This window comes from Pyxicephalus adspersus, chromosome 9, assembly GCF_032062135.1.
Source record: "Pyxicephalus adspersus chromosome 9, UCB_Pads_2.0, whole genome shotgun sequence".
Lineage (NCBI taxonomy): Eukaryota > Metazoa > Chordata > Amphibia > Anura > Pyxicephalidae > Pyxicephalus > Pyxicephalus adspersus.
This window is the reverse complement of record NC_092866.1, coordinates 61,941,133-61,961,226: the sequence shown is the minus strand read 5'-3', so window position 1 is coordinate 61,961,226 and position 20,094 is coordinate 61,941,133. Positions and strand designations below refer to the sequence as shown.

Genomic DNA, 20,094 nt, shown 5'->3' with positions numbered 1-20,094 from the left:
CCTAATGCAAATAACTGCAGCCTTTTCTCCTATGGATCCGTCATTCCCTGTTAAAAGTCAATTTGGGAACAAACACGGATTTGAGGCCTTTCAGCTTCTCGCTCTGGGGGGGGACCCATTTAACGTCTGTTCTATTTTGGAACAATTGTCTCTGCGGCATCGATGACGTGCAGGTTATGCAAACCTTATAGAAGAACTCTTCTTCCACAGTTTGCATCTACATTCACTGCATTGCAGCTTTGGAATGAAGAGTTGTCTTAGCGCTCCATGCCTGAATTGGATCTTTGTCTCAAAGCAAGGTCTATCCAATTGTGTTTGCAGTAATTGTTGCAATTGTGTATATCTGTAGGAGATGCCTACAAAACAATTTCAATTTTTTTTTTTTTGGTGGCAAGTGGCGAGGTTTGGCCCTGGAAACATGAAAGTATGCAAAGGTGGCAGTGGGAGTTTCACCTCTGCTGAGCCCTTTAAGGAGCATAATTTACATAGGGGACAATGCATAGGCTTTTGCAGCTGTGCCATATCAGGCTTTGCAATTCAGTACTGCCGAGCAAGAATTCAAAGGTGCTGCACAATATTAGTTGTGACAAATGCAACCACAGAAACTATTACCCTCTGCAAACTACACATTTCTGATTGATGGCTGCATCCTAGAATATTATAGTTTTGCCTTTAAAGCCTTTTATGTGCTAATCACTTTGGATGTTCACTATGATGCGAGACAGAAGAGCGCCCCTACATGGCCTGACTGACTCTGAAATGCATCACATGACCTACTGCCATCTGGCAAAGTTAAAAAGCCATTCTGGACCTTTTAAATATACATTGAAAATCCCTCTGAGCGTTAGATGAACATTAAACGAATAATGTGGGGCAGCGGCTGAACATATGCACAAAGGAAAAAAAAAATAGGTCAATCTACAGTAAATAATAATGACTTGTGGGATTTTCATGGGTTACATAATCCTCTATAGGCTTTTTACATGATAAATTACACAGACCAATGAGATTGCAGCGAGTGCTGATTCCAGGGATTTTCCTATCTTACAATTAGAATATGAGAGATAACAGAATATTTTGTACATTATGTGATACACGGAAACAATCTTTTATCTGGATTGTAAGAGATACCAAATAATGCACTGATCCAAATTATGTACAATTATATATATATATATATGACTATATGTTTCTTATCAGTCAATATGGAAATCTAAAAAGATATTTAAAGTTTTGCCCCTTTTTTGCGCAACTCTTCAGGATGATCCAACAAATCATTTTGGGGGTCTAAACACAAATCCTTTCTGGGGGTTTTAGGTCTTTTCAGCAACACCATGCCCAGAACAGGTAAAGGAAAATGACAGACTGTATTGCCTACATACGGCCTGGTACTTGGTTTCTGCTATAATCAGTGACTGCCATGCTGTGCACTTCTTTTTGAGAAGGGAGACTCACATTTTCCAAGTCTGCAGAGTCTCCACTCCACCTGACCGAAATACCTGCTGTACCCTACACATGCAGCGCGAGATGAGAGCCAAGTCACACCAGAAATAATAACGCAGCAATCACTTCTGGTTCACCACTTCTCTAATTTTACAGGCAGCCAATACGTGAAAGAATAACTGTTGTGCAGGGAACAATGAGAATTTAGAATAAGAGACAGCAGACAATGAAACCTAGCACTCAAACATCAGCTATGAACATTTATCACCAGACTTCCCTACCTAATTCACAGAATTATTGTCTGCTCAATGGTCCAAAATCCGAGTGTACACAGGCTTTTGCCAGATCAGATCGGCTTTGCTTCCTTTAGAAGCATGAAAAAAAAAACTTAAAGCTCAACTCAGGGTACAAAAATTTTAATTGAAATCATTTCCTTTATAGCTGAAAAATATATAAATTAGATTTGTGTGCACTAAATGCACTTCTTAGTATTACCTTGCAAAAACAGTTTAATCTGGGTGGGGTCTGGTAGCTCCTCCTACTTAAAACAACAAGAGGGTGTATACAAGACCAGTCATCCCGCATATGTACAGAAAGCTGCAACTGGTCTGTATTGCAGCAAATTCAACTGCACAAAGGTAAAATGTAGAAGTTAGTTGGATTACTAAACAGATCATGAAGAAATACAGAATAGGCAAACAATTTAAAAAGAAATTTAGAAGAAACAAAAAAAAGTTAGACCTATTTAGACCTTATAAGGTGGTCACCTATAGGTCGCAAGGGGGTCGAATGCAGGACAATACTGCTACAAAGAATCTGAAATGATTCTGAGTTTGCCCACACACAAGCCCTGGGATACAGGGATAGATTTCTCTGATTCCAAGCACTGCCCACCATCGTTCTTGGAGCGGAATGCACAGAATCATGTAACAAGGAGATGCAGCCCCGTGTAATGCTTGCTAGAAAGACATTTCTGATTTTATCTCCACTGCCATGTTTGCTAGAGGTCATTATGATTGCACTGCTTTTACTTATCTGGCATCACTCAAGCCATCACTCAAGCCAGCACACCACACCAGAAGGTCAGTACAGCCGATACCACGACCAGCCCAGCTCACTTTCATCAGCGCTGACTCATCCTTCAATCCAATTTGCATCATCCATCAATTTTTAATACAGATGTAAGTGATGTGATAAAATGGAGAGAGATCAATAACAGACAAGGCTCGGGTAGCAGTGCGTGTAATCCTGAGAGAGCGGCGGGTGTGCTGCCCGTGCTTTTATCTCTTAATTTTTACAGAGATACGGCTCCACCTGACCTGTATAGGGCCCAGCTAATAGCAAAATGCAGCATTTCATATCAGAATGAAGATTCGGGTTTGCAATGTCCCATTTCCTGATTTCCCACAGCTTGGTTAACAATTGGTTTTATTTAGCAGTTTGTAAGTAGAAACAAAAAGAAAATTTATTCTACAAATTTGTATTGTAAACATGGTTGTTAGTTTTTAGACAGTTGATTTATGGGTCCTGATTTATTAAAGCGTTCTAGGGCTGGAGGGGATACACTTCAGTGAAGCTACCAACCATGGGCCTGATTTATTAAAGCTCCACAAGGCTGGAGGGGATACACTTTCATCAGTGAAGCTGGCTGATCCAGCAAACCTGGAATGGATCTGGTCCAGTATTCAAAACATTTGCTAGCAAATGACTTTGAAGAAATCCATTCCAGGTTTTCTGGATCACCCAGCTTCACTGATGAAAGTGTATCCCCTCCAGCCTTGTGGAGCTTTAATAAATCAGGCCCATGGTTGGTAGGTTGTTGCCTATAAATGTCCATAAAACATCCATCAGAACTAGCCCACACAAACACAATGAGCCCGATTTATTAAAATTCCCCCAAGACTGGGAAAGAATAAACTATCATGAGTGAAATTGGATGATCCTGCAAACTGGGAATAGATTTAATAAAAACCATTTGCTATTAGTAGGCAAATGTTTTCAGTCCTGGACCAGATCTATTGCAGCGTTGCTGGATCACCCAGGTTCTCCTATGATAGTCTATCTTCTCCAGTCTTTGAGAGCTTTAATAAATCATGCCCAGTATAAATCAGTTGAAAAAAAATACTGACAATCCATAATGCTCTGGGAACCCTTTGCTGATGTGTAAAATATCTATTTGCTAAACAAAGATATTGAGTTTTGTTTATAGCGTAGGGTTGGGTTGTTTTACTGTCTTTTACCCATTCAAGAGATTTCATTTCTACATGAACACAATAGCAACAGGAAATCTCTCCAATGTGATGAAAAATAATCATCTCTATTGAAAGATTTCCTCTTTGTTTCTGCAAAACCTCAAAATGATTTTGCATCCACCAGAGAGAAGGATCCCCAGCAATTTACACAGTTGATCTGTGGGGGGTTCTGGCTGCAGCAGGGAATATGAAAAGACTTTCACTTCTTGTACAAAATTCAGATCACTGTATTAATTGGAGTGTATTTGTCATCCATTGTCTGGCAGTAGTTACCCTAGTAGCTAAGAAAAGACTTTATATCATCATTTCTAATGGGTTTTATCTCATGTAGAGACGGCAATAGTGATACTTACTGACATACTAATCATATAGATAATAAAGATGATTCAGAGGTATTAGCACATTGTGTTCTTTTCTTTGCAGATCATCACATCGCATTTCCAAACCGCATCAGAATAAAGTAATTTAGTACATTTACAGAGAACAGTAAAAACCAATAAAGTTCCTAAATCTTAAGATTCTCAATGAACTTGCAGGCTGTTATACTCCATTCCCAACCTCTAGATAACAGGGATTCTTTATAGTAGCAGTACGGTGGCTCAGAGGTTAGCACTCTGGTCTTTGCAGTGCTGGGTCCCAGGTTTGAATCTCGTCCCGGACAATATCTGCATGGAGTTTGCAGGTTCTCCCCGTGTTTGTGTGCGTTTCCTCTGGTTTCCTCCCACAATCCACAAAACCACAAAAACATGCAGTTAGGTTTATTGGCTTCCCTCAAAATTGACAGACTGTATTAAAGACATACGACTATGGTAGGGACATTAGATTGTGAGCTCCTTTGAGGACAGTTAGTGACATGACTATGGACTGTGTACAGCGCTGCGATACATGTCGGCACTATATTGTAGAGGAAGGTGGAAGAAAAGTGGGATGCCAAGTTTAGAGGGCCTCATGCAGCACAATTTTCCCCAGAAAACGGCCTGGAAAGGGCTGTTAGTAATCGTGGTGCTGCAGAATTGCATCTACTTATTTAGGATCCAGGCCCGGAGTGTCCTGGAAGGAAGTGGACCAAACTCCCCATCCCATTTCCAGGCCAGGAATTGGTTCTGAAGCACCTGGTCATTAATAATTAATAGGAATATGCTATTAAAAATGGGGGAAGTTGCAACCTGAGGACAGTAGGCTCAGGTAGGCAGGCTGAGTGCAGTATGTATGCTAGGAGAGGTCTGTGGGGCTGATAGAGAGCCAGGAGGCTGAATTTTGTGTTTGTTTTCTTGTCATGATGGAAGGAAAACTGTAGAATTTGTTGTGTGTTGGATTTGTTTTCTAATAAATGTTGGCACAAAGCCCTGAAATTGCAACTAAAGTTTCAAATACCTCACTGCAGTTAGTGTGTTTGATGCCATTCACATTAATAAATATATATTTATGTGTGTGTTTAACCTCCCTAGCGGTAACCCCGAGTGTAACTCGGGGTAGAAAAAAGTTGCTACAAGTGGTAACCCCGAGTCACACTCAGGGTTGGAACACCTAGGGAAGGTTAGTAAATAGAGCACTTACCTGATCCGTCTTCTTTCTTCTTCCTGCTTCTGCATCCAATGAGTCACCGGAATTTATTAAATATATTGTTTTTAAATGATTTTGTGTTTCAAACTTTATTATACTCATACTATTATATTATACTGTAAAATAAATTTTCATAAAAAACAATGTACCGCTTTTAGACATAAAACCGGAAAGAAATGAACTGCTAGGGAGGCTAATCCAACCTACTGTGTCACAACTTCTCTCTGGGCAGTCACTCCTCACAAGGAAGTGCTTCCGTCAAAAAGTCATTCCTTCCCTATGGGAAGTTGAAAAAAAAAGATGAACCAATACTTTCCATAGCTGTTCCCTATTTGTCATTTGATCCTGTCCAATTATCAGGATCAAATGACAAACAATTCAACAATTTACTCTGAGCCCGGACTGTCAAGTACCCATCCCAGCTTATGATTGGATAGTGAAGGGAAAGTCACACAATAAGGAGTTCATCACTTTGTCAGTACCTTTGCTCTTTCCACCCAACAGCACATGAACTCCTTGGCTCTTTGCACTGCTTCCATTTACCAAATTGAAGGTTTTTTATATTCAGATACAAAAACTCCAATGCAGTTCTGTTCCAGGGTCCCACCCAGGGTCTTTGCTATGAAAATCTTTCATTGTCATGGGGCAGCAATGTTGTAGATTTGAGGGCTATACGATTCCTTCTTGTCCATTTGAATGTAATATCTACACTGGAGGAAGAATCCTGCTGTGGGGTTGTATTAGCTATTCAACTTCTAGTATGTTTACCAGTGAGCTGGACCAGACTTTGATAAAAATGGATAAACCTACCAGACCTCTTTTTGTAAGAAAGGGTCTTGGAGCCTTCCCCTTACTGGAAATAGGCTGCTTCTATAGGCAGGGTATTTGCCTGGAAGCCATGGTGGCCAAATCTCAACCATTTTGGAGTCTTCGCTGGAATGAAGACACACTACAGCCTCCAAGTTTGAGAAGACGTTGATGTAAAGCCTAAACCCAGTGACTTCTAGCATGAGAAGCTGTAGAACCCCGGCCACTGTTCTAGTTTCTTCTCCTCTACCTTCTAGCATATTCATAATTACACAGGTAACATCTCTACAGCAAGTGTGTTTAATGTACCTTTGGAACAAGGTTGCCCCATGGTTGTCCCTCTTATCTTTAAAGGGCCCTATTGGGAGAGGAACTAAAGATTTACAAACTCCCAAGACATCACCCTAAGATCCTATTTATCTGAGGTACAGAATCCCCTGTATGACTATTTGCTGCTACAGCACTATATAGTGAGGGCTACGTGATTCCGTCTGGTCAGAAATCAGCTGTACAATTCTGCAAATACAACTCCTTCCTGGGATTATTGTCATTTTTATAGGAGAAGATCTATAGAAGCTCACACAAAGCTTCCAAGAGAAGAGGTCACTTAGGCGAGGCCTCTTTGCTCTCGTGCTGTTCGGAAGACCTCTAATTTGGGAGGATGTAGAAGGAAACATTAATCTTCCATCCCAGCTGGGAGCGGGTTAAGGTGCTGTATAAGCACTTTCATTGGATGTTTTATCCTTGCAGTCTTTGCAGGATGTCGAAACATAGCACTCAGACAACAAAATTACATGCAGTATTTTGCATCGTGCTGTGAATCTTGCAGAGTAAGCCGCAGAAATTAGAATCTGTAGGAAGGTTATGTTCTTCATATGAAGTTCTTGCACAGGGCCCCTGACAGTGATGGAGCGCTGTAATCAATGCATGCTCCTACACCCAGGGTTCTGTGCAGATTTTGTAATAACACATGTCATCTGTACTGCGTATCAGAGAACAAATACACTAATGAGATATTGCACCAACATTACAGAGATATTTATATATAGGTCCTCTTCGGAGTGTTGTATCTCTCCCAGGATTTACAATGATTCGGGAGCAAGAGGAGCATGAAACTTTCAGAAACATTCCACCTTAGCAGCTTCAGATATCACAATATCATTTCTGGTCTACTTTACATATGAAAAGACAATTATCTGAGTGGGAATTTGGTGGCTCTCATTGCTTGGTGCAGGTTTAGGGGTTCAGACCCCAATGGCAGTTTTAAGTTGCCAAGCGAATCAAACTCCTCTGTAAGGCCTCAAGCTCACTGACTATGGCTCGAGCAGGTGGGTGGATTTGGGAACTGATGCACAGATGGAAATGCTGGCGTCATTAAGACATTTAAGGAACCAATGGGTGATGGGGAAAACCATTAACATCCTCCAGTCTCTATGTAATCTGTTGAATAAACACATTCCCTACTTATATATGGCCATAAAATAAAATTCTAAAAATAAAATCAAATCCCATTTAATTATAATGTCAGGTGGTTTGCTACCTGTTGATAGCATCTAGTAGTACAGAACTACTGCAGCCTACAGTGCGCCCATTTAAGCGAATGCATTCCCTTTGAAAATTATTGTAATTTTAATTAAATTCTGTCCTCCTTGTAATGCACTTCTGATGATTTTATTTTTCTTTCAGAATGTGTATTACACCAGCATGCAACAGATACATGTGGGGGTGCTGAGCCCGACCATTGATGATGATGACAACCGATGTTTGGTGGATGTCAATGGGCGCCCGCGACTGATCGAATGCAACTACGCCAAAGCAAAGAGGATGAAACTCTACTGGCATTTTATTCAGGTACAGTAAATGACTTCCAGCACTCTGATATATGTGTAGGGATGTGTGGTTTCCTGGCTCCTGCTGTATGCAAGTGTTAAGATTTTTGGCAGCTCTCTCTGGGATTATGGTGTTCTTGGATTCCTATATTTGCATTTCATTACCAAACTGAAGTCCTGCTGTAAGCTGGACCAGACTTTGATAAACGCGTATTAGAGGGGTCTTGTGCTATACTTGGCCAGACCTCCTTTTGTAAGAAAGGGTCCTGAAGCCTTCCCCCTGCTGGGAAAAGGTTGCTTCTATTTGCAGGTTATGTGCTTTGAGGCTACGGTGGCCAAATCTCACCCATTTTGGAGTCGTTATTGGAATGGAGACACACTACAGCCTCCAGGTTTGAGAAGAAGTTGCATGTGATGCCAAAACCCAGTGACTACTACCATGAGAATCTGTAGAATCCTGACCGCTGAATTTGGATGTGTTCCAGTTTCATCTTCTCAACTTCCTTGCATGTTCATAATTACACAGGTAACATTCCAAAGGAGGGAGCCCCCCTTATCTTTTAAGGACCCTATTGGGTGAGGCACTAAAGATCCATAAACTCTGAGACATCACCTTAAGTCCCTTTTTAGCTGAGGCTCAGGATCCCCTATATGACTAGGTGCCGCTACAGCACTATATCTCCTAAACATCAATACAACCATAGAATAAAATATTACGCCCACTATACTGACTGAGTATGCCCTGTTTTGGAGATTTGTGCTGGCTTGGATGAGGATAGTTCGGCTGCTGGTCATTTCAAAGGAGACATGGGTGGGGGACTGGTAATGGATAGACAATGAGGAATAAAAGAGCCATTTTTCTTCAAAATACTGAAATATGCATAAAAAATAAAATTCAACCGCTTCATATGAGCTCAATGCATCAAGGAGCCCCAACTTCTAGAGGCAGGGTGTCTTTGGATCCCCTTGGATTTACAGTTAGATGCTTTATATGGTGCCACTCCCAGCAGCATATGAGACTTGGAGAGGTAAAGGGCCCATGATAGAACAAAATCGATTAAAATATAAAACAGATTAAAAACAGGAGGTGAACAGTTCATCAGTTTGCTTTAACCCACGGCCCGATATATGGAAATTATTCTGGCCAATACACACTGCAGGACTGAAGCCCAAACAGTTCCTAATTCAGAAAGGTTGTCATCACATACAGCGAGATAACGCAGCAGGAACACAGACAGTAACGCATTTGGGTCATTGCTGAAGCAGTTATCTGGCATTTCTCGGCTTGTCACAAACAGAAGGAGATTTTGTGACTTCTGAAAATAGAAGCAGACAAATTTCTCTTGGCCCCATCAAACAAACAGATTCTGGATTGTTATCAAATGTTGTTTGACTTGGAGATATTGAATGTGACAAATTGCCAGATCGCGGTGTCCTGTGCCGCGGGTTCATTACAAACACAGATGCTGACAGCAGAGATGTGATGAGAGATCTTGGTTTGCAGGAGGTCAGCTCAGGACTGGCTTTCAGGGGCCGAACAGCCATAGAAAATTGTATTTTTATTCTCAGGGTGATGAAGGGAAAAAATATTCATTTTCATCCTCAGATGCACAAACTACTCGGTGCCTGTTATCTGTTGTCATTTTCCTCTCCGACAGAGTCATTTTGCACTTAGAAGCCGAGGTTTCCAGACAGATAAAAGATGTACAATGTGGAACGCCGCAGCAGGGAACAGAAACATATCCTGTTAGGAGATTTGTGCCACTTAGTGCATAAAACGAAATAACCCCACACTTCTCGTAGTACATTAGTGCACTGGAGTTGCCCCGGAATAATGGATTGTCAAAAGGACCAGTAAATGAAAAATAAGATACTTATATGTAAACGCACCACTATTACTAGTCACAAATTTGTAGGTTTGTTGTGCGGAAATGGATATTTCACATTATATTTGAAGAGTTCCTCTTTGGTCTGATCACACATGTATGTGGTATGATAATGTGTTCCTGCTCCTGGATTGCCCAAAAAAAACAGACCCATCGTTGTAAAATCCATATATTAAACCTATTATTACCACCTCCAATAAATAGGCTTGGATACTCAGCATCTGGTATTGCTGGATCCCACACTGCCAGTCCTACAGTCATTGGTCCATATGGTGGGAAATAGAAGGAGGAACTCTTACAGGCCAGTGGGGTGTAGGAGATGAATGCAGAAGATGAAGAGTTTACAATTTAATAGAGTATGAAGGAGAATACGAAAAGTGAGAAAAAAGTTTTTATGATTATAGGGAGGATACAGGTAGAAGAGCTTGAATCTGTTAGGGCAGAACTTTAACTCGTTAAACGTTATGGACATGGAGGACTAAGCATGGGTATACTCATATTCCTCAGTAACTGGCAGACCAGTGACAAGCAGGTACTCCAGTGAGGCTTAGATTCCTGAATATTAGGTACCTGGGACAAAATCCCAGTAACAGGTATGCCAGCAACGGGCAGAATTTCCAGGCAACAGAAATTCCAGCACTGGTGGCTCTTACCTAATCTCTCGACTGATGGCATCTGGTGTTGTGCTCTCCCTTTCTTTCTCTCTGGTGGCAACGTGGAGATGGCTAGTGATCCACTTGCCTGGAACAGAATCCCCCAGTCCATGGATAGTCCAGTGGAAAAGAGAACCTCGCTGAAATCTCCCCTCACCTTGAATTCTGTGTACTCACTCACCCTGCTGCTCCCATTGATGACACCATCCCCCTTTCCCCCACTGACAAGAGTCCAATCAATCTATAACTTACCCACCTGGATATATTAATCTCATTTCTCTCCCCCATGCCTTTTCTGAACCACATGCAATCAGTGACTAATGATGATGTGCTTGCCCAGTTTGCAGGGGAAGTTGGGCACAGGGCAGGAGCTGCCATACCATAAACCGATACAACTGACCGGATTGTCTAGTTAGCCACACACCCCCATTCCTTTTCCTGTGAACTTAGTCCACCAGGGTGCCATTTCACCCAGTTTAAGAACTACTGTGTTTGGGTAATGTTACAGAAATTAGAACAGCCTGCAAACATTAGAGTGGACTTTTAAAACTTCTATCTCAGAGGAACCCTTAAAATAATTTTGGTCATGGTGAACGTCAGCTTAAAATGAATAGTAATTATACTGGAACCATCAGGCCGGATGTCATTCTGCCCCAGCCAAGGCATCTGCAGCAACCTCTGCAGGCACCCTGGTTTAGAATGGCTGTATTATGGTATCTGAGAGGGGTGGAAAAAGCAGCCTTGTATAAAATCTATTAGAAGTCGTTGGGTGATTTCTAATATCTGATATCCACATGAAGTGAATAAGCCGCCCCTCTGAGATTTGTACCTCTCTCACATCTCTTTCTATCGTACAAACCATTATTTGCAGATTACATTTCATGGTGTGGTGCGATATTGCATTCTTTATACCCCTGTGATGTATGATTGATGTACACACAGGAAATAATTAAAGACTTGAAGACTTGGCGGCTTCAGGATTCATTTTAAGACAACCATGTGTGCCGGGCACAATATTGTCTCCGAGTGGAAAGCGAGCTGTAAACGGCAAAAGCTAATGTGTGCAATCAAGCCATGTCGGATTAATTGGCGTCTGATCCCGTCATTATTCCCATTTGGTTAGAGACAGGAGATATACAACGGTATTACACAAATCAATCCTCATATCCCTGAAATAACAAGGTGATACTTCTGAGCTGCTGTGTATTAGAAATGCCTTATTCTGCTCCAGGGTTTCCTTTATTTTTAAACAAATTTCTGAACCATATAAGAATCATTGAAATTGCTATGCAAATGTAAAAAAAAAAATCTGAAAACATGGGAAAAAAAAAAACACACAAAATGTGCATCAAGCCCAAATCAGTTGTAAAAGAGAAAAAAAATGCCCATTATCAAGGAAATGTATACGGTAATTCCATTTGTAGGGCGCTGCCAACTAAGCCCCGACTCCCCCCCCCCCCCTTCCTATTCCATGGATGCATAAAAATGTGTGGGGCACACGCATCCCGATGCCCCCCAAACACCCTACCAACCTCCTCTTGTAATTGCCAAGCCCAAGGGTGCCAAATCCTATGCAAATACCAACTATGCCACAGCCCCTATTTCCATAGGATTTTCAGTGCACTGCAAATCTTTGCTCGCTTGCAGACCCCCAGTTTCTACATGAAAATGAATAGGTTTGCTACACTGTTGCAACCAAATCATGACAATAAAGATTGAAACGGACACCATGGTATGCTTTGGGTTGTACTCTTTCAGAACATTTTTAATGGCTTTTGGTAATCTTTGGCAATAAAATACTAAAAAAGAAGGAAATACTGTAGATCAGGGGTCGGAAAACTCCGGCCTTTAGGCCAGATACGACCCAGCCGGTAGTTTGTTCTGACCTAACGCCCCCTGGCCGGTCTGGCCTAATACCATCCAGCAACCCACGGCTCCGGAGCCGTTGGTTGCTGGGGGATTGGCCAGGGGGCATTAGGAACTACGGGAGCTGGAGTCGCTCAGGCTCTGGTGCCACCTCCTTGCTGTTGATCTCCTATTTACCACGGCTGGCGTTGATACTTCCCCTGCTGCGGTAAATAGGGAAAGCTCCCTGAAGCGAAATCCCTCTCCTCTGTATGCTTTGCAGAGAATTTCACTTCAGGGCGCGTTCCCTGGTGGTGGGCGGAGCTCCATAGTCCGGGCTAGTGTGCTCCCGCCCCCCCCTTGAAATGCCCTATTGACCATGAAAGTTTGCAGACCCTTGCTGTAGATACTAAGTATAAACCAATAATATATTTGGGTATTTTTTTAATAGTTGGAAAAATTCAGCTTTATCACATTGGCTGTTTTAAAAATACCAGAAGTTCTAACCATCTCTATTACAAAAAAAGGTGAAAAAAAGTTCAGATTAGGTAATGCTTTTATGTCCTAATCTGCAGAACCCCTACACAGTATATAAAAACCTTTCTCTATGTAAAGAAATGAAATTTGGACTCCCAGCCTTCTCTAGCAGACAAGTCTTCCATAGCTGCCTCCTCTTTATCAGGATGAAGCCGTTAATATCACAGAATACTGCAGTACTGCGCTATTAGAGTCTGCATTGGTGTTCGCGTCTTTCATATTCAGATGGCATAGAAAAAGAAGGAAATATTGATAATGAGCATTGCAGAGTGTGTTTCACAAATTGCTACTAAGCATCAATTGACCCTTCCGGGCTCTTATATTTAATTAAAAGTGCGGTCACTGGATGGTGTGCACTCATTATGGGCTCCCATCCACCCATCCCTGCCGCCCGCTTGAAAACTCGGCGCAATTTTAATTAGATGAAAATCCACACTGAGGTTCTGGCTACTTCCCAGTATGCACTGCAAGTGCCATGTGAAAGGATCGGGCTAAAAATCTTTAAATCGTTTCACCTCCCCAGAATTGCAGTGGTCAGGGGATCACAGGGGACATGTAGTGCACAGTGTGGGGAATCGCTAGGCCAAAAGTCCAAATTCCCAGAGCATTTTCACAGCCCCAAACTTTGCTTTTCTCAATTCCAAAGCCAATTGTTAAGTGTTCCAGAGACATTGAGAATTTTAACGTGGATAACGTGGATGAGATTTAACTCTCCGACAACTGGTTTGTATAAATGGCTGTGATTGGCGGGGTTGTTGCTTGGAAGCATGCAAATCGGTGCGCTCAATCATTATCTATATATAAACTGCATCTTCAGAGCAAATTATTTCTTCCGTGTATTATTATCCCCCCGCTATTTATACCTGAAACCTGTCCACTCAGTAGCTCTCCATGAAGTACTTGTGCTGGCACTATGCGTGTCACATCAAATCATTTTCCCTCAGGCAGGAAATGCAATTATGTACAATGTGCACCCATTAATTAGCGACCTTCCTGTGTTTACATTACAATCAGCTCATTAGGCAGCGGGCTGGGAGGATTGGAGAGTAATTGCATTTGGAGAGGGGATAGGTAGCTAGGTGGAGATCAGACTCACAACCCTATGAATTGGTCACATTGGCATGGTGCCCACATATTCGAGGGACTACAACACACCTAGTAGAAAATTTACAGATGAGATAGCTCAAGTCAAGATTAACTAGTTCTATGCTCACCCCCTGCACAGCCTTATGGGCCAACTCAGTGCTCTCCCCATATACACCCCTATGGACCAGTTGAGTACTCACTCCTTGACTCTCCCTATAGACCAGTTCCTAATTAAAAGGATTTTTGCAATTGAGCCATTATAATAATCTGAAATTATATAACTGCTGTAACAGATATACATACATTTTTCTTAGGAACACCAAACATACTGAAAAATCGATTTTCGAATTTAAAGCAGAATTAAAAGTTCCACTTTAAAAAGTCCTGACCAGGCTGGGCTTTATTGCAGAAAAGGACAGGCCATGACCCTCCTGTAATAAGTATTCTTACCTCACTCATGCTATCAAATATCGAAGAGCCAAGCATGCATCCTAGCATCCCAGCACATCCCGGCTTCCCCTGCAGCTGCCAGGACTAATTAGGCTTTTGCATACCTTGCAAGAAATACAGCATCCCGGACAAGCCAATCAAGGTGGGCAAAGATCGAAACAAGGAGAAAGGTGGAACAGGGACAGCTAGGTATAAATAGAATTTAGCTTTGCTTTAAAGAATCAAAAAATCAGCAACCCAATCAGGGCAGTGGCGGCATCTCATTATTAGCACACGGCTCATGCAAGTAATGCTCATCCATTGATGCTGCCTCAACCTTTTGAAGCTCCAATGACCCCACCCCACACACTCTTCCACATGCACAGGAGCATTTTGCCTCCAAAGCCCATGCAGTGTCACATGGGGGTACACACTCCTTGCTACCCAGCAACCCCGTTGCACCCCACAAACCAGGCAGAAGGTAGCACAAAAAGGTGAATATCCCCGGCTGAATGTGCAAGATGCTTGGGATGGGGGTGCCCAGTATAGTGACGTTTATTTGTAATCCAAAGTTGTGACAGCAGCATCTTCTAAATTACTGAACTGTTGTCACCCGCATGCTATACTTACCATTGAATACAGTGCAGTTGGATCACCAGAGCACCGGTAACACATAATCTATGTATATCACAGTCACCTTTGTTGACCAGAATTCACAAGAAGAATGTCTATTGTACACGACATGAGTGGAGAGAAGTTTATTCCCACCAGTGAAGTGGAACATTAATATCCATATATTGCAGGAGAGGCTTCTGGATGTAGATGAATGGTGTGATATGATAATGTAACTGCGATTATCGTTATTATACAATCAGCAGACGACTGTCATGTATATTTTATGCGCCGCTCTCTCCCGTTATCCTGACGAGGTTCAAAGCAAATTTTCTTAAAGAAATAGTAATTATTTACCAGCGTGAAGTCTTCTCCATCTTATTCAGAGTCTGACATCACCAGATCACAGCTAATGCCTTTCATTCCTCAACACTTCCACCAGTAATGTCAAATTAAAAGAAAAACAAAGCGTTGCTGCTGTTTGTTGCACATTTTGTGAATTTAGGATAATTTATGGATCTAATAGGGAACTTTACAGCTGCTGGATAGAATGGATTATTTTTTCCTATTAATAATAAATAAGACATATGGAAACATAATCTGAAATATCAGTCAGCGTCTAGACTCGTTCTCATATTGTAATGATATGGGAGATGCGTGTGCTGTATATAACCTGACAATGAGAAGATAACAGGAGTTTTTGTTTGCTCCGTTGTTACTCCACCTTTCTTGTAATCTGAATGCTAAACTCCAAGCAAACAGCTGCTTGGCCTGCCAATGGATTTGTATTTCTGAATTCTGGCACACAGACCTGAGTTTAATCTGTTGCACTTAATTAACACCTACAGGTCTGCTCCCTCCCCCAGCATGTGACTGGGCATTGAGAAGAGAAGCAGCAGACTGATGCGCACATCTCTCTGTCACATTATTCTCTCCATCTATCAGCATGGCCCTTGTTAGCACAGGAGCCCTACAGCACAATCAATTAAACTTTCTTTGCTCTCCATGTTCCTCTGTACAGGGAGTACATGAGGATTATTAAGGGATTTGTACTGCTTGCATTATTAAATATCATGATGTATTATTGAATACAGAGCTGTATCTTTTAGATCAGCACAAATATAAGAAAAAACCCTTAGTACTATTATTATAATTAATATTATTAAACAGGATTTATATAGCACCAACATATTACTAAACGCTGTACATTAAATAGGGGTTCCAAATTGCAGACTAATACAGACAGTGATACAGGCGGAGAGGACCCTGCCCCGAAGAGCTTACAATCTAGTACAATATAGGATCATACGTACATTATGCTGCCTAGGCACCCTTGAATGATGATGAATGTTTCTACAAGCTCCACCCCTTGTGTCATGTGACTAGTTTAGTAAAAACTGTTGCTAGAATGAATTGGCTTCTTATAAAGAAATTCCTTTCAACTAAACAGAAGATGGCTCTAAAAGAATCTCATGCACCGCTTATGTTAATATTACCTTGTTCAATTTAGACACCAATGTCCGGAGAGAGAAGAACAAAGAAAATACCGTATTTTTCGGACCATTAGACGCTCCGGACTATAAGACGCACCAGGTTTTCCGCACGGGAAAACAAGAAAAAAAAAATTCATTTGATTTCCCGAGATCCAGCGTGTGGCACTTGTGCCCGCCCATGAAGGCGGCGCCGATCGGCATTCATGAAATCAATCGGCGCCGCCTTCGTGGGCGGGCACAAGTGCCGCACGCTGGAACACAGGGGAACACAGAGGAGGAACACAGACATTGGCTGCTATCTGCCTCTGTCTGTGTTCCTCCTCTGTGTTTCCCTGAGATCCAGCGTGCGGCACTTGTGCCCGCCCATGAAGGCGGCGCCGATCGGCATTCATCAAATCAATCGGCGCCGCCTTCGTGGGCGGGCACAAGTGCCGCACGCTGGGACACAGGAACACAGAGGAGGACACTGGCTGCAGGGACCGGCGGGGATACAGGTAAGTAAAAAAATATGCATTCGGACCATAAGACGCACCCTGATTTTCCCCCCACTTTAGGGGGAAAAAAAGTGCGTCTTATGGTCCGAAAAATACGGTAAATATAAAGTTTATCACAAGGATTCCCCTTATATAACCCCAGCACCCTAGGCACTGGCCCATATGTTTCATTAGGCACATACTGGTAATGAACAAATACCATTGTGCTGTCCTTCCTCTCCTGCATGGCAATAATGACCATAAAACAAAATATATCAGTCTAAAAAATATCAATTTCCTGCAAGAAAAGCCATCGGGCCCCTGTGTCCTGGCCATATCAGACTCTGTAAAATTTAACACTTCCAGGAGTGTTGGATGTGGGGCATCCCCTGTCCCTCACTGTTTTTTTCTTCCGGTCCTTACAGGACTTAACAATGATGTTGGAGGGGTTAGAGGAAGGAACCTCAGAATGTGGTGAAGGGGGCACAGATATTCAACAGCTTCTGAGGGGAATAAATGTCAATGACCAGAAGCTGCAGGATTGGTGTGGGTGACTGGATGGGTTAATATAAGAGTTCTTCTCCTGTAGGGTATTTATATCTTGGTGTGTGTAAATATAATTTGTAAGTTGATAGTGACGAGTTTGGCTTTAGTGCATTATTGAAGTCATATTCAGAATTTTTTATTTTCCAGCTTTCATTTTGTAATAACTGGCGTTCCTGCCATGTAGTCCTTGGGCAAGCATTTCCTGCTGTTGTCACCATATTTCACAAGCAGCCCATGGAGACAACCAGTTGCTGTATACATTGCACAGACATGGTCCACTGTTGGGGAAAATGCCATGCGGTCATTGCTGCACCGCATGTAGGCAGAAGTGGCTGCAAGAGATCGGCAGCACTAAGAGGGAACAAGTATTGAAAGAATGATGATTGCATTATGACATGCCGTGCTTTAGCAAACATCAATACATTAGGGATTTTAAACTAATCAAAACTGCAGAATAAACAGGAAAATAAGGGGTTTCCTTTTAAGCCAGGGGTCAGCAAACTTTTTTGGCTACTAGGCCATTTTAGGAGGTCAAGAAGGCACACTAGGCCCGACTCTCTCAAATCCCGCACTGATGGCTCCGCCCCCATCAGGAACGCCAACATCAGGAATTCCTTCTCCTCCGCAATGTATTCGGAGGTGAGGGAACGCCGCTGAAGGGAAATCCCTCTCCTCTGCAAATGCATAAAGAGGAGACGGAATGTCCCCTTACCCCAGCGGCGGAAATGTTAAGTCTCATATCCACAGGTTGCCGACCCCTGCCGACCAACCAGATTGACCAGGGGGGCGTTAGGCCTGAACGGACTACTGGCTAGGCTGTATCTGGCCTAAAGGCCGGAGTTTGCTTACACCTGCTTTAACCCAGAAGCATGATCATTTCCAGAAACAAATCTCTAAAATCCCCTTTAGGATTGGGTTGGCAGAGCTGCATTGACAGATGAATTCCCCCGCACTCATTTTGTTATTCTCTTTGTTCCAGGGAGGAGCGATACAAAACAAGAAGTCCAAGCGCTGTCTGGAACTTCAAGAAAACAGCGACAACGAGTTTGGCTATCAGCTGGTGCTTCAGAAATGCAGCGGACAGAAATGGAGCATAACAAACTTTCACAAAAACCTAGTGACATAGCGGAGCCCGGCAAGGCCTGTCCAATCCCTCCTCTCTCCCCCAGGGGGCGCTGTACAGTACAGCTCAGCACAGACCAGGTTCTCTTTACACTACTTGATTCCTTTGCTACCGTGTAGCAAAATGTCAGACCTTTGCCTGCTGTACTAGTTTTTTTTTTTTCTAGGGGTGAGCGTGTGGACTGGTTTAGGGGCTGTAGAGTTTTTATTTCTGAATATTTTCATGATGTTTTTAGATGGGGTTAAATGATTGGGTGATGGTGGAATATATTAAGATATTTTGCAAAATTTACAGGTGTAAATAAGTAACAAAAAATTGAAGATATTTATATCTGACAATAAATTTTATGGATTTAAAAACCTCTGTGTGTTCTTTATGTACGCTGCAGACTATAAAGTGATACTTTGTATAAAGGCCTCAAGGTTTCAGTGTTTACTCCTCCCGTTTATCAGTGATTTGGGAACCCCTTTTGTAGGGGAAGAATTCCCAAACACCCCAACTTTTCTTCTACCAATAAACAGAATACTTCTGGTAGCTGGAAATCATAGAGAATACAAAGGAGCTAAAAACAGAAATGGAGGTATACAGAACCCCCACCAATCTGGACTCATCCCATTTCTGGGTGCTGAAACATTCATCCCAGTACCCAGCAGTGGATATCGGTTGGCACGGTCAGGGTAGAATGACCTCATGCCAGTTGTATCCTTTCAAACCTCTGATGGCATCACTGCCCAAGCAGGGACCATGGTGTAGGACACATAGGGTTGATGTAGGTCCCCTGTTCATCAATGCTTGGGGCAGGGGGAATATAAAAGAACCATTAACCACCAATGTTTGGTGAAGGAGAGTATTTAGTGCCACTTATACCTCCATTGCTTGGGCAGGACAGGAGAAATTTCATGTCACTAATCACTAATGCTTAGAACAAAAGAAGAGACCTTTGCGGCTTGTGGTAGGAGGAGGAGCAATTTTTTTCTACCACTGACCACCACAAGTCATAAAAGAGGGTGGGATATATTTTTGCTTGGTGCAAAAGAGGGTCGGTTTTAGCTTAGAGATGTGCTTCAACTTTAAGCATCAATTAAGGATTACTATTTTAGCATACAATATTGAACTTGAGCCACTTTTAGTGCTCTTTTTATGATTCCACTGCCAATTCACTCATAATATTCATTTATTTCCTATTTGTTTTGTAGTGTGACGGCTGTGCACTTTGAGGAATGGCCACTAGGTAGCAGTATGAGTCATTGCTTTAATAGGAACTGAAAGGAGATTAGTAGAGAGAGTCCACCATCTGTCAGCAAACTTCAGAGGAATTGACAGGGGGGTACATTTTTAAACAGAGCCCTTAGAATTAATACCGAGAAGCCAAATAGTTCCCGGTGGTAATTATATTCTGATCTTAGAAGCACTTTATTTCCTAGCACTTCTGGGATCACAGCTGTCTGTCCCAATGCATGCCGGAGTGAGAAGAATAACTCCGGACCATTATATATGATGAACTTGATGAGCTGAAA

At 42.2% G+C, this 20,094-nt stretch overlaps 1 protein-coding gene across 1 annotated transcript in view; it reads left to right on the top strand.

Moving 5' to 3' along the window:
* The window catches only part of GALNT18 (polypeptide N-acetylgalactosaminyltransferase 18), a 203,506-nt gene extending 184,576 nt beyond the window's left edge, over nt 1-18,930 (top strand). The window contains exons 10-11 of the mRNA XM_072422272.1: nt 7,752-7,916; nt 18,434-18,930. Coding sequence (XP_072278373.1) covers nt 7,752-7,916; nt 18,434-18,580 — 312 coding nt within the window. The 3' untranslated portion in view covers nt 18,581-18,930. The remainder of the gene's footprint in view (nt 1-7,751; nt 7,917-18,433) is intronic.
* The last annotated feature ends 1,164 nt before the right edge of the window (nt 18,931-20,094 follow it).